The sequence below is a fragment of the Synchiropus splendidus genome, chromosome 14, assembly GCF_027744825.2.
Source record: "Synchiropus splendidus isolate RoL2022-P1 chromosome 14, RoL_Sspl_1.0, whole genome shotgun sequence".
Classification (NCBI taxonomy): domain Eukaryota; kingdom Metazoa; phylum Chordata; class Actinopteri; order Syngnathiformes; family Callionymidae; genus Synchiropus; species Synchiropus splendidus.
In genome coordinates, this window is record NC_071347.1 from 22,852,370 (window position 1) to 22,864,882 (window position 12,513).

At 50.4% G+C, this 12,513-nt stretch overlaps 1 protein-coding gene across 3 annotated transcripts in view; it reads left to right on the plus strand.

Annotated features, from left to right (window-relative positions):
* Positions 1-12,513, plus strand: part of smpd3 (sphingomyelin phosphodiesterase 3) — a 35,060-nt gene that overhangs the window by 5,593 nt on the left and 16,954 nt on the right. For 2 of the 3 annotated variants that reach the window (XM_053885291.1, XM_053885293.1), the window contains exon 2: positions 11,751-12,307. In XM_053885291.1, the coding sequence (XP_053741266.1) occupies positions 12,006-12,307 (302 nt within the window). In that variant the 5' untranslated portion in view covers positions 11,751-12,005. Of the gene's footprint in view, positions 1-5,337; positions 5,418-11,750; positions 12,308-12,513 lie in introns of those variants that run through there. The other variant, XM_053885292.1, reaches the window with a different exon arrangement.

Sequence of the window (12,513 nt, forward strand, 5' to 3'; positions counted from 1 at the left end):
GCGCCCCCTCGAGGTACAGATGCTTGGAGTCAAGATAAGACTTGCTTGATCTTTGAAGGCCACTGGCAGAAACTTGAGAGTCTAGATTATATAATAACTATCGGGGTGAAGAGATTTTTGGTCCTAGAGCTAATGCAGAGTCAATGCCTTGTTTGGACCCCAGTTTGAAGATCACAATCATGACTGTGGGGACCATGGTGGAGCCGGAGAGCCAGGTTAGGGATGTTGGTAACCAGAGCCGCAAGCAGACAAGAGACAAGAGCAAGACCACGGCTGGACTAGGACCTCCAGATGGTTCGTGACGTGAGGTGGACAGTTACGCAATATCACAAAGGCAAAGGTCATAATGTTTTGGCTAATGTGTGTGTCCGCGCTTGGCAGGTCAGGAAATAGGCTGTGCGAACATGAGATTACGTGACCGCCGCTGCTCGGGTCTGAACCTCGGCCGAGCGGAGGCAGGGAGCTGGATTTGGGCTCGGTTGAGTTAATCTGCTGGTTTATATTTGGAAGCCGTCGTGTGTGCGTGTGTGTGTGTGTGTCATCGCCACCGTTAACTGATTAAATCATGGACACCCACATTGGGTGGCGTCCCAGTTTTCAGTGAAACCACACATCTGCTGCTGCCTCTTGCCCCGGCCTGGTGGTGCGTTCAAGGACCTGTTGGTGACTGTGGACCGTCAGCACGAATGACCAGTAACATTAAGCAAATGAACTGAGCAGTAATAAATGTCAAAAAGATCTGTGACTAGAGCAGCGCCGTCTTCAGAGTTAAACTCATGACTTTACTTAATGTCCCTCAGGATTAATAATTCTGAGTAGTCAGCGTTTATACCGACAGCAGTGCTGATTCCTGCTAACCTGCTAACAAGCTAGCCTCGGCTATCGACAACAATTTCATCATCAAGGCAGCAGCTTCTGACGTTCTGAGACAAAGAAATGCTGCGTCCAATTGTGAGCAGATTGGCAGTAAAACAAGCTCACTCACCGCTTCAGATGAAAACAAATTCATACATGACCTTCCACTTCTTCTCGTCATATGGTCGCCGCCGGCTGCAGCTCCTCCCAGCTGGTCGGGGCGAGAGGCAGGGGACCGGGTGAACGTCAGACGGTATCAGAGTCCTCTGGGAAGTTCCTCCGCGGGCCGCTCCGGGGACCTTTCTCACACTAAAGACTAGAAGGAAGTGAGAGGGTTGAGCGTTTTCACTCGCTGAAGAAAAGTGGTGGTCGCAGTGTTTGGAGAAAGAGTGAGACCAACGATGGAGAGAAGTCACACGGTCATGTGACGCCTCAGAAAGAGCCACTTATTGTGTTAGTCTGGCTGAGTTCGGACTTTTCAAACGCATGTAAACAGCTTGGCCCGACTGCTGGAGAGAAGTTGGACCTTCTCTGAGTCGGACTCCACCACCTGGATCATGCGGCTAACAGCTGACATAGCTAGCATGTAGCTAGGAGCTGGACTATGAGCGGACTGATGTGCGGCTGCGTGAGCTGCAGCGACGCAGCGGAAGTCAACACACGCTGGGACTCATCACTTGGGATGGGAATTGATAATGTTTTAACCATTCTAACTCTGTTATGGGAACAGCTTAATGATTCGGCTCCTTATCGATTCACAATGGTGGAAAACGGAAGCGAAAAGGCTCAATTCGCATCAATCGATGTGGGTATCGTGTAGATGGGAGCGATTCCATTCCTGATGCTACTCACTGAAACTGTTTCCCAGTGGCTGTCAGTTTTCAAAGAGTCAAGTTGGGATCAAACACACACTCTCTCTCTCTCCTCTAACTTGTGTTGGCTGAGGCTGGTTCTTCACACCTATTAAAGCTAACAGGAAGCAGCAAAGAGTCTCTTCCTGCTGATGGTGTTGAGATTGAGCTCACGAAGCAGTCGAGTCTCTCAGAGACGACGACATGGCTGCACAGGTGCTGCTGCTGCTGCTGCTGGTGCTCTGCTCCAACACCCACGCTGAGGTCCTCATGAGAGCTGGAGTGACTCATTACTTCCACCTGGACAACAAGGCCGACTCCTGCTCCGTCTATAGATGGGCCAGTGAGGAGAAGGAGCTGATGTGGAACTCTTCAGGCTCCATGTACGAGATACGCTCTGTGGCTGTTTCCCACTCGGGTCAGTACCAGGAGCAGTGCTGGACTCGGGGCAACCTGACTCTGGTGAGGAACTCCACCCTCCGCGTCTGTGGCACAGAGAAGATGAGGGAGCAGAGGTTAAACCTGGATGCTGGACAGAGAGTGGAGCTGAAGTGTGACGGCGTGGGACCAAACCAGAGTGTTCAGTGGGCCCGGGACAGCTCAGGAAGATTAGAGTTAATGGATGAGCAGCACAAACACCTCCTGGTGGAGAAGTCTTCTCTTCTGCTCTCAGCCCCCAGGCATTTGGGTTTTGTCTTCTACTCCTGTCTGGTGAAGCAGCAGCACAGGTGCGATGTACTCACACACTTCATTGGTGATGTACAGCAAGAGATCATCCTCCGGTCTGTGGGAGAGAGTCTGGAGCTGCACTGTCCTGACTCCAGCCGAAACCAAAGATACAAGTGGTGGTCGAGTAGTTCACTGTTTCCTGAGCGAGAGATCCTGAACTCCACTCTGATGTTTCCATCTCTGACAGTGAACCACTCAGGTCTCTACTGCTGTGGCTTCCTTAGTGAATATCGTCTGGATTATCACCTGTACGTGTGTCCTGAGTCTGAGCCTCCTGCTGTGCAGCTCTTCACTGGGGGGGAGAACCTCACTCTCCACTGTGGGGACTGGGATCAGACTGATGGGGTTCGCTGGTTCATGAGGTCCAACAGAACCGAAGGCCGAGTCTCAGATGTTCAGCATCAACCTCCAGACAACATGGATCGGTCTGGCAGCAGCCTGGTGATCAGGAAGGTCTCTCTGCAGGACAGTGGACAGTTCTGGTGTGTGCTGGAGAGAGGTGACCTCTGTGTGTTCAGATCTAAGACCCTGGTGATGTTCGGGGAGCCAGAGGTGGATCACCTCCTGCTGAGGTCCGTGCTGCTCAGTGCTGTGCTGCTGCTGATGCTGTGGAGGGGGTGGTGTGGAGGGGCAGGAGGAGGGAGCAGGTCCCAGCAGCTGTGGAGGAGATGGAGATGTCCCAGCTGTCTCCAGAGTCAGGCGTGCAGGAAGAGGCTCCGGTCTGAGCCGCCATGATGCTTGTAAATAACCGCTGACCTTTGACCTCTCCGATGGGCAGAGTGTGCTCTCTTGTTGGCCTTCAATAAATGTACCATGCTTCTGAAACACTGTCTGTGTCGTTGTGAGGCACACACACATAAGGATGCCATCCTCATGGCCATCACCCTTTCCCCAGCCTCTCCCCCTAAACCTAACCATCCAAAACACAGGGCTCACCTGAACCAGGACTCTGAACCAAACTGTTAGAATCACCCAGGTATTTTGACGTCTTTTAACCGCCAAATTGAGGCTAAAACCTGAAACTTAAAAGGTCCCTGCAGGTACAGCTGTACAGGTTACACACATGCACACCTAAGGCAAACTTTACTTTGGGCTTGTGTGTTTAAACGTGGCTCTCACCTGCCTCGCTGCAGATCCCCAGCCGACCTTCACTATGTGCGTGGCTGTGTGTGTGAGGCGGTCACCCGCTGACACCAGAGCAGGGTGGGCTGTGGATCCCTCACTTAACTACACCCTCATCCTCCTCTGGTCTCTATTTCGGGCTTCGGCGCTGCTCAGCTTCCTACACGTGCGACTGGACGTCCAGATGTGAGTGAGACATCTGGCACTGGCGCTGTGCTGCGTGTGTGAGTGGGCCGGCTAGTTAGCAACAGCACGGCGGCGATGCCAAACCACGGGCAGATGTGTGGACGTGGACAGATGTTGGTGAGGATCAGTGATACATGTGACGTGATGAGATAAGAAGAGGAGCAGAGCAGAGCCAAGGAAGTGGGATAGAAGGGGAGAGAAGCGATCGTGAGAGGGAGCAGAGGCAAGATCTGGATCAAGTTCCTCTATCCTGGGTCTGGGTCACAAGTGAGGGAAGGATAGAGGTGGACGCTCCTGGAAGTGACTGAGAGAAGAACCTCTGCTCCTCCAGGAGAAGACGGTGGAGGTGGCTCTGTGGACTAGAGAGGTGTTCAGCAGGGAGGAGGCTCCGAGGCCGACCCAGATGCTGCCTCTCAGTCCACCTGGGTACAAAGCTCAACACAATATGATTGCTAGTCTCATTGTGGCGACAAACGTTTACATTTCCAGTCAACAGATGACGTCACATGACCCCGGAGTTTGTGCCATTGTTCCCCCAATCCCACGTGATGACATTATGGGATGGACCTCTGAGTTGTAGATTTACGGCATGGTCCAGACGAGTGTGGATGTAGAACAAATCAATGACCGACAATCCATACTGGAGGAGGTGTGTGTGTGTGTGAGAGAGAGAGAGAGTGGACAGTGTTTGTGTTTGTTCTACTGCTTGTGTATTGATGACTTAATGTAGCAGGAGTGGAAACAATGTGTGTGTGTGTGCTTGCTGCTGATTGAGTATTGGCTGGAGGGAGTGGGGTTAAAGGTCACCGGGGCACGACTGCCGCAGCAAGAGAAGAACAAAATGTGTCAACCATGACAGCAGCAGCGGGTCAAGATTTTGTGACCCTTCAACAGCGTTTGTACTTTGATAGATGAAACCACTGAATACTGAAGATTGAAATGTGTGTGGATTCAATAAAGAACACCTTCATGTAGCAGTCTGAGCAGGAAATAAGAAAACGCAACATGGGCAAATTAGGGGGAGAAAAAGGAGAAACATTCAAAAATAAAAGGTTTCAGTCATGAGAAAAGCACAAGATTATTGTATGTTTGTAATTTAGAAACTGGGTGGTGCTCCCTCAGCCGATGCAGCGCCACGCTGGCTCACTACTGTGCCGCCATGTGACTTACAGTTCCCTGCGAAGGCCGGATTCAGTCGCAACCTGGTTGCCATGGCGACGCCATGGTTGTTATGCTCAAGGTTCCGTCTCACGGTGAACAAAGTCCAGGTGTCTAAATCGCCCTCTTTAACCTCAATCATTGTGTCGTGAAATGTAATCGTGTCTCTCAAGTCTCACCACTCGAGTCTTCTGTGCTGCAACTGCTGCCATGTGAAGGTGAACCTGAGTAGAGGGAGGATTCATGTGGCCACAGGCAGAACAACAGTCTTGTGTTTGGACAGCAGAGCGCCCCCGGCTGACATCACACTGTGGGTTCTCACACCAGCACCAGAGTGGAGCAGCAGGACAGTCAGCGCCGGAGGCTGGTGGTTTCTCAGGTTATCTGAAGGAATCGTGACGGTGCAGGAGGTGAGAACTGAGCGAGCGGATTGTTGCCCGTGAAAACATCCCTTCAGATGTTGTTGTTTTCTTCTGTGCCTTTGAAGAATGATTCATGAGCTCCAATCCACACACGGTAGGACAAATACTTTCTGCTTTTAAGAACACGTTTCAATTGATCTAATATTTTATATCTCATAATGAGATGCAGCAGCTGTCACCTCTCAGTCTGTGACCATGGTTCCAGTCTGAGAGACTCGAGGTCCATGTTTGAGATCTTCCTCAGGAGGAGGAGTGGAGATGTCTTTGGGTTTTGAGTGAGGGAAGGATGGAGATGGACAGTGTTGTCAGTCGTGTGGGCTCTATATGGTGAAGGAAGAGCTGAGCCAGAAGACAAAGCTCTCCCCTGGCTGCTGTGGTCACCAGTTTTCGGAGTGACCCAAAGAGTTTGTCCCTCTGAATCAAGCGAGAGGCTTGGTCATCCAGGAGACGGGTCTCCTGGATTGGAGAGGTGTTGAACCGTGGAGTCTTGGCCTCTTCTTTGGTCGAGGAACACTGCTGTGTTCTCAAAAAGGAGGTTTCTGGGAAGGAGCTCTTGGGTTTAGCTGCTCTTTGCAACCAGGAAAAAAAGATCAGCAAGACTGCCTGGTTTTGGAGGAAAACTCAGATCTTGAAAACTGCAGTTAGCTAATTGCTAGTCAGGCGGTCGTAATGTTATGGCTATGGCTGCATAAATGACAGTGTGATATGGTCCACATCTCTTCCCACACAGCAGGGCATGTGCTCTGCGCTGATGAGAAGTGGTGGCTGTTTTGAAAGTCAAGGTGTAATTGAATCCTGAGCAGAATCCTTCAGCATCACCATCAGCCTGCGCCTTTAAAGATCTCACCATCCATCTCTGCGTCGTCTTCCTGGGATGATTGAGACGAGTGGACTCTTATAATATGATCACGCCGCGCCAGAGTGGAATCAGAGCCCTAATCCAATCCGTCGCTTCTCATCACAACTAAGAGCAGAACCTCGACCCGCGACGACCCCGAGAACCGCTTCGCTGCCACGTAATGAAGCCGACCGGAGTGTCGAAACCGCAATGTGTCACGACCGAGGTGCCAAAACACAGACAAGCCGGTGCAACTCTCTTGACTGGATTAGCTTCTACTGTATTAAATAAGAAATTAGAGTCGCAGCGTTAGCTTTAGCTTTTAAGAGCCTTAACTGTTGCAGTGCATTATGGGGCCATTAATGAGTGTCATACTCAAGGCCCGGGGGCCAAATCGAGCCCACCAAGTCTCTTAGGGCGGCCTGCAGGAGCTGTAAATACATGCAGGTAACATCAAAGGTCAGGACAGATCTAAAGTTCCTAAAGATTAGATCACCGACGATTCACGTCGATATCATGACCTACAAAGATCAGTGGTGCTTCAACAGGCTGGCAGAGGCCAAAATGTCAAGAGCTCATCTGGAAAATTCCCCCCAAAACCATGCATTTGAAAGGGCACTTGCTGAAGAAGGGGACCGTGGATGTGGCTGTCTCCTGTGTTATGAGTCTGTGGCGTATGACTCAATGGCTGTGTTTGGAAGAAAACCCCAGATCCCATCAAAGAATAGCATTTACACAAACTTTGGTTCAGCCTCAGACTTTTTTTGGCTCTTTAAGTGACATAATCCCTCACGTGTGGATGAGTGTTTTGCTTTAGCAGCTCACTGGAGCTGGAACTGGACATTACACCGGTGCTTCTCACTTATTTTCTGTTGCCTCCCCCCAGAAAGAAGGAAGCGTTTCGCGCCCCCCAACTCCCCGCTGCCTCTGTAAATAGTATCATTTGTCTATAAAATCACTACAAGTACATCACTGCATAACATTGTATCCTGGTTAACAATAAAGAAAAGAAAAGAAAGTAATACAGATTTTGTCTGAAACAGAAAAGACTTCCTGCCGCGGGATGGTGATGTCACTCCCGGGCAGAGACAATTGTTTTTTTCAAATGCTTTAATGAGCCAGAGAAAATAGAAATGAAGGCACTTTCTCCCACATGCACGCACTTGTACACGCCAAATATGTCAGATAGACATGAGCAACAGTGAAGGGGGAGGATAGCCCGTACATGTCAGCCAGTCAGGAAGGGGTAGGACAGATCGCTAAAGGTTAAAACTAGGGGTGGGATTCCACTAAAAAATGATCTTACTAATTATAGAACTTGTGATTAATTAATCTCAATTAATCGCAGTTTAATCGTATAAGAATATTTGCCACAAGAAGCCACATTTGTCAGTGTGAATTGAATTTGGTATATGACTGTTTATTTTGCATCAGTTTGACAATAGCACAATAAATCACGACTTATTAAAACTAAAGCTCTTCTCATGTCTTCAAAATATTTGTATAAGAATTTCAAGTCCATTCAGAGTGGTGGAAACCCTGGACATTGTGTAGTGAAAAACCTCCCTGAACCAAAGCAACAGATGCTTCTGTTTGCTTTGGTTCAGGGAGGATTCCTCCATGTTTGTTGTTGTTGTTCTCATCCTAGCTGCCACGTGTCTGGTGCATCAGTGGGATCAGTGGAGCAGGAACTCCTGCACTGACAAAGGTTCTGTGTTGTCTGGAGAGCACACTGTTCAATTCAATTAAAACAATTAAACACGATTAACATTTTTTAACGGATTAATTACGATTCATTAATTGATCGCGATTAACTTGTTAAAGTCCCACCACTAGTTAAAACACATTTTCCCCTGGCAACTGAATCAAAACATCTTCAGAGGTGTATAACTGTCTGGTGTTGCGCAGACAAGAGCAGACATATACTTCAAAAACGACCTGATGACGAACATCGTATTGTGCGGATGTAAATGTGACGCGTGTGGTTGAAAGTGCCATCCGATCCTTTTCTCTGCCTCATTGAACCCGCCGGATGTGACATCATCATCCCGCGACGGGTAGGACACATTCGGTAAGCAAACGGACTCTAGAGTTTCAGCAATGAGCCCAGCAACAGAACCAAGCAGTTGTGTGTCTGTTAATGTCCAGCATGACACGGCGTGTGACTTGAGGTGGGCAGGGACGGCTACCAGGGTGCTCAAGGTTAGCGCTCTAGCTGTCGCTGCCCAGGGAAGGGCTAGCGAGTGGCGAGGCTACTTCTAGGCAGTGGCTGGAAGAGGCTCGAGAAGCTTTTGTTCAGGGTAGGGAAAGTGGCTTGGTTGGTGAGTCTCGTCCCTGGAAGATCTCAAAATGAAGCTTTGGTGTGGTAGAACTTGGGGTGTTGTCAGCTAGCTTGTGATGCTATTTACGCACCAGGTAGCAATGAACACTCTCACCTATTCTTATTTTAAGTCATGCCATCATAGAACTTGCAAAATGACGACTTTTGTCTTTTCAACCTCGTACAAACTCCTCCAGTGACCTCCAGATCAAGGCTGTCCCAGCTAGATAAGGGCCAACAGAGGCTGCTGAGAAGCTTCCAGCTGTGAGCCTGCAACTCTTTGAAATACGTTGCTCGTGTCTGTGGCGTAACTTTAACTTGACAGCCCACAGGTTAAACTGGCCTGGAGGGCGAGGCTTATGGAGCCTGCTCCTCTCCTGTGGACCTTATGCTTGTCAGTTGGTTGTTGAAGCAGTGGAAGCATCTGTTTCAGCTGTGTGAGCTTCTACAGTCGACAAGGTCCCTGCACACGGCAGCTACATGCGCCGTGTTGCAGCATGTGTGTGAGCCTCCATCGCCGAGCTCTCGGCCGGGGAGCAGCCGTGATGATGCTGTGAAATATTGATGCTCATTTGCTGCGTGAACAACACAGTAAATAATTTGACAGTTTATCTGGTCCGGGTCAGAGTCAGGGGAGTCGCTCTTCCGTCCTGCCGCTCCCAAGAGCCTCGTTCCATCCCAGCGTCCAGAGAAGATATTGAGCGCTCCATCGATCGGACGACGTCCAGCTGCTCTGCCCACCTCGCTGACTAAACATGAGCTCAGCAGCCCTCAGTAGCTGTGTGTGTGTGTGTGTGTGTGTCACCTGTGAAAATCACCTGTGTAGCCCTGGCTCCAGTGACAGACAAACAGTGTCCCGACTGAGACCGACATGCAGCCGCTCATGTGCAGTTGCCATGACAACAGAACTCCCTGGAGCATGCTGAGAGCGGAGTGACGTCGCCAGCCAGCCTGCGTGTGTGTGTGTGTGTGTGTACAGTGCTGAACAGAGTTAATCTTAGGTCTGGATGTGAGAAACAGACATGGTGACGACTGGCGGCTACGAAAAGTGAAAGAAACGTGATTCTCACCCCATTATTTTAGTTGCAGATGCATGATTGTGTCCACAGCATGAGTGTGTCGTGTTAGATTTCTGTGTGAGATGCGTACTCATCTTAGTGTTTGTATAAAGTAGTGTTCTTCAGGGTGTGTGTGTGTATCACAGCATCGCCTGTGGTAACAGCAGTGTGTCAGTCTTTAGCACAGTGTTGTGTGACTGTGTGCGTGCGTGTGTGTGAGAGACTGAATTCTGTGTGAAGCCCATCTATATTTAGCTGAAGTGTGTGTATATATCACAGAATTGTGCGTGAGTGAGTTTTGTCTAGGTTTGTGGAAAGACAATGCTGTGTGTGTTGTTTTAATTGTGTGTTTCTCTCTGGTGTATGGCGGTGCATGTTTGCCTTTTCTGGTGTGCTTTGATGTTTACATGTGTGCTTGTGTCAGTGTGTAGGTGTGTGTGTGTCTGGTTGAGCCTCACTTCTCCTGACCAATACTTGACAAAACACTGTACTTGTGAGGACCTTATGCGAATGTAGGGTCCATATGCCTCAATGTGAGGATGAAGACTTCAAAGTAACTAGGTGATTCCAACTGGGCTCCAGTTTTGTTCAGAGTCCTGGTTCAGGTGAGCCATGTGTTGAGGGGGAGCGGCTGGGGAAAGGGCGATGGCCAGGTGAGGTCCCCACGAGGGTGGTGCAACAACCTGGGGTGTGTGTGCGTGTCCTCTTGTTATCAGCTACAAGTTTCATGACTGCAGATTGTGATCACTGAACACGTGAACACCGGCGCCGACATGTCACACACAGCACTTGCAACTCCAGATGGCCAGCGCACACCTGCTCCTGCACACATAGAGGATTACACACTCAGTTAAAGAGCATCATGGAGACACTCTCAGATAAAGACACACACCCCAAAAATGATGCAGTATGAACAAACTTGCTTGCTTTCAGACACACACACACACGCACTTCCTCAGTTAATCCAGAGGAGAAGCATGGACCGGGCGCAGCAGGAGCAGTGATGCCTGCTGTGACTCACTTCCGGGTTGTCAGCTTCCTAATGAGCTCGGGTCTCTATCAGGAGTGGGATTTGAACACGAGTCTGCCGGTCACTTCTGGACGGTGCAGTGGCAGATCGATGACGTGTTCACGCTCCGTATACACAAGCGCAAACCGCCATGTGGCGCATTTGCTCAGCCCGTTGATGGAGGTGAGTGAGAGCGTGGTCTTTGTCCAGATCTAATAAGGAGACGCGTCTGCAGACCAAACAACAAGTCCATCATCATTTTGGACGAGTCACATGACGAGGAAGTGATGCTCCTTCGGACCATTAGAGTCAGGAAGCGGAGGATAAACATCAGTGGGGATGGACTGTTGTGTTCAAGCACAGATAGCTGAACAAAAGAAAGAGTTTCAGGTGGACAAACCTTCTGTCCTGCACATCCACAGATTGATTTGGTCTCAGTGTTTGTGAGCCGCCGAGGCCTGTGGAGCGTCAGGATGTTGTTGCGTCCCAGCGGAGGATCTGAGGTCACTTGGAGGCCAACGATTGTGTCTCCTAAATCCTCCTCCGCCCTGCAGCTGTTTACAACAGCAAATCTGTTCAGCATCATTTATTCATGAGGGACGGGCCGACGGTAACGCACGTGTGAGTTAACCAGGAGGATTAAATTAGGGTCTGGAGCAAGGCCAGAACAACCGGAAGACACAGAGAAGGACCAGTCCCTGGCCTGGAGGGGAGGCAGGCCTTGGCAGAGGTGAATGAATGAATGAATGAATGATGAAAGAGTCTCTCTTCCTGTCATGTTGCAGCCCATGATTCTTGTCTGGGAGTTTTCACGAGGAGTTTCCGAATCAGGTTTGTTCTCTCTGGAGTTCTGGAGGAGGTGTGATCCCTCTTCAGGAGATTCATGCATGCAAGGAAACCGTCATAAAGCAATGCTGGAGTGGCTACTGTGTTAGCTCTGTCACGCCAAGTCGCTGCGCGGCGTGACTCACTGTCACAGTCCTAATGAAGCGTGCATGATTAAAAAGTGTCGACACAATGAATCCGGTGTCTCATCTGTTTGTAGTGAGAAACAAAAACAGATGCATCAGGTCCCGCGGGACGACGGTCCACACGCCTCACAGCTCTCAGAGGAGTTCACGCCTCTGTAATGGTTGACAAAAGCCTTGTTAAATCCTCGTCCGTCCTCTCCACTAACCTCCCTCTCCTCCGTCCATCTGCAGGTGTTTGGGAAAGTGACGCCTCACAGCCGCTCCTCCTGAGTCCCCTCGGTCCAGCAGCCGTCACCATGGCCTCCGTGGCAGAGGAGCTCTGACAGGACTCCACCACACCATGTAGAGCACCTTCCTGCGGCGCGGGGGGCGGGTCTTTTTTCGTCACTGTGTGAGTGGACTTTTTGCGAACCCGAGTGGAGACTGCATGTGGGCGGGGCCTGTTTGTGAGGTGACAGAGAGGGCGTCAGAGAGAAAGTGACAGAGATGGTCCTCCACGCCACCCCGTACTCCAGTGCCTGCCTGCACTTCCTGGACGGCCTCTCGTGGAGTCTGGTGTTCCCCACCTACTGGCTGCTGGACCGGCTGCTGTCCTGCTGCGTGGCCACGTCGCTGGAGAAGCGGCAGCGCTCCCAGGACCCCTGTTCCTTCCTCACACTGTGCGTTCTGATCGCCGTGCCGCTGTACCTGCTGCTGGTCCTCGCCTCGCTACCTTTCGCCCTGCTGGGGTTCATCATCTGGGCCCCTCTTCAGGCCGTCCGTCAGCCGTACCTCTACACCTACAGCAGGTAATGACCCACGTGTGTCACACTTCATATCTGTGAAGACATTTGCTCCAGAGAATGGCAGCAACTCCTTCTAGTCATGTAGTGTTATCATAGCTGACTCAACAGGAAGTCAATCTCACTAGTGCAGGAAGTAACAGTAGGCTTCATGTAACCACCCATGCGTCACTCAGACAGTTGACCAGGTTTAACTTCATCAATGCTCAGAT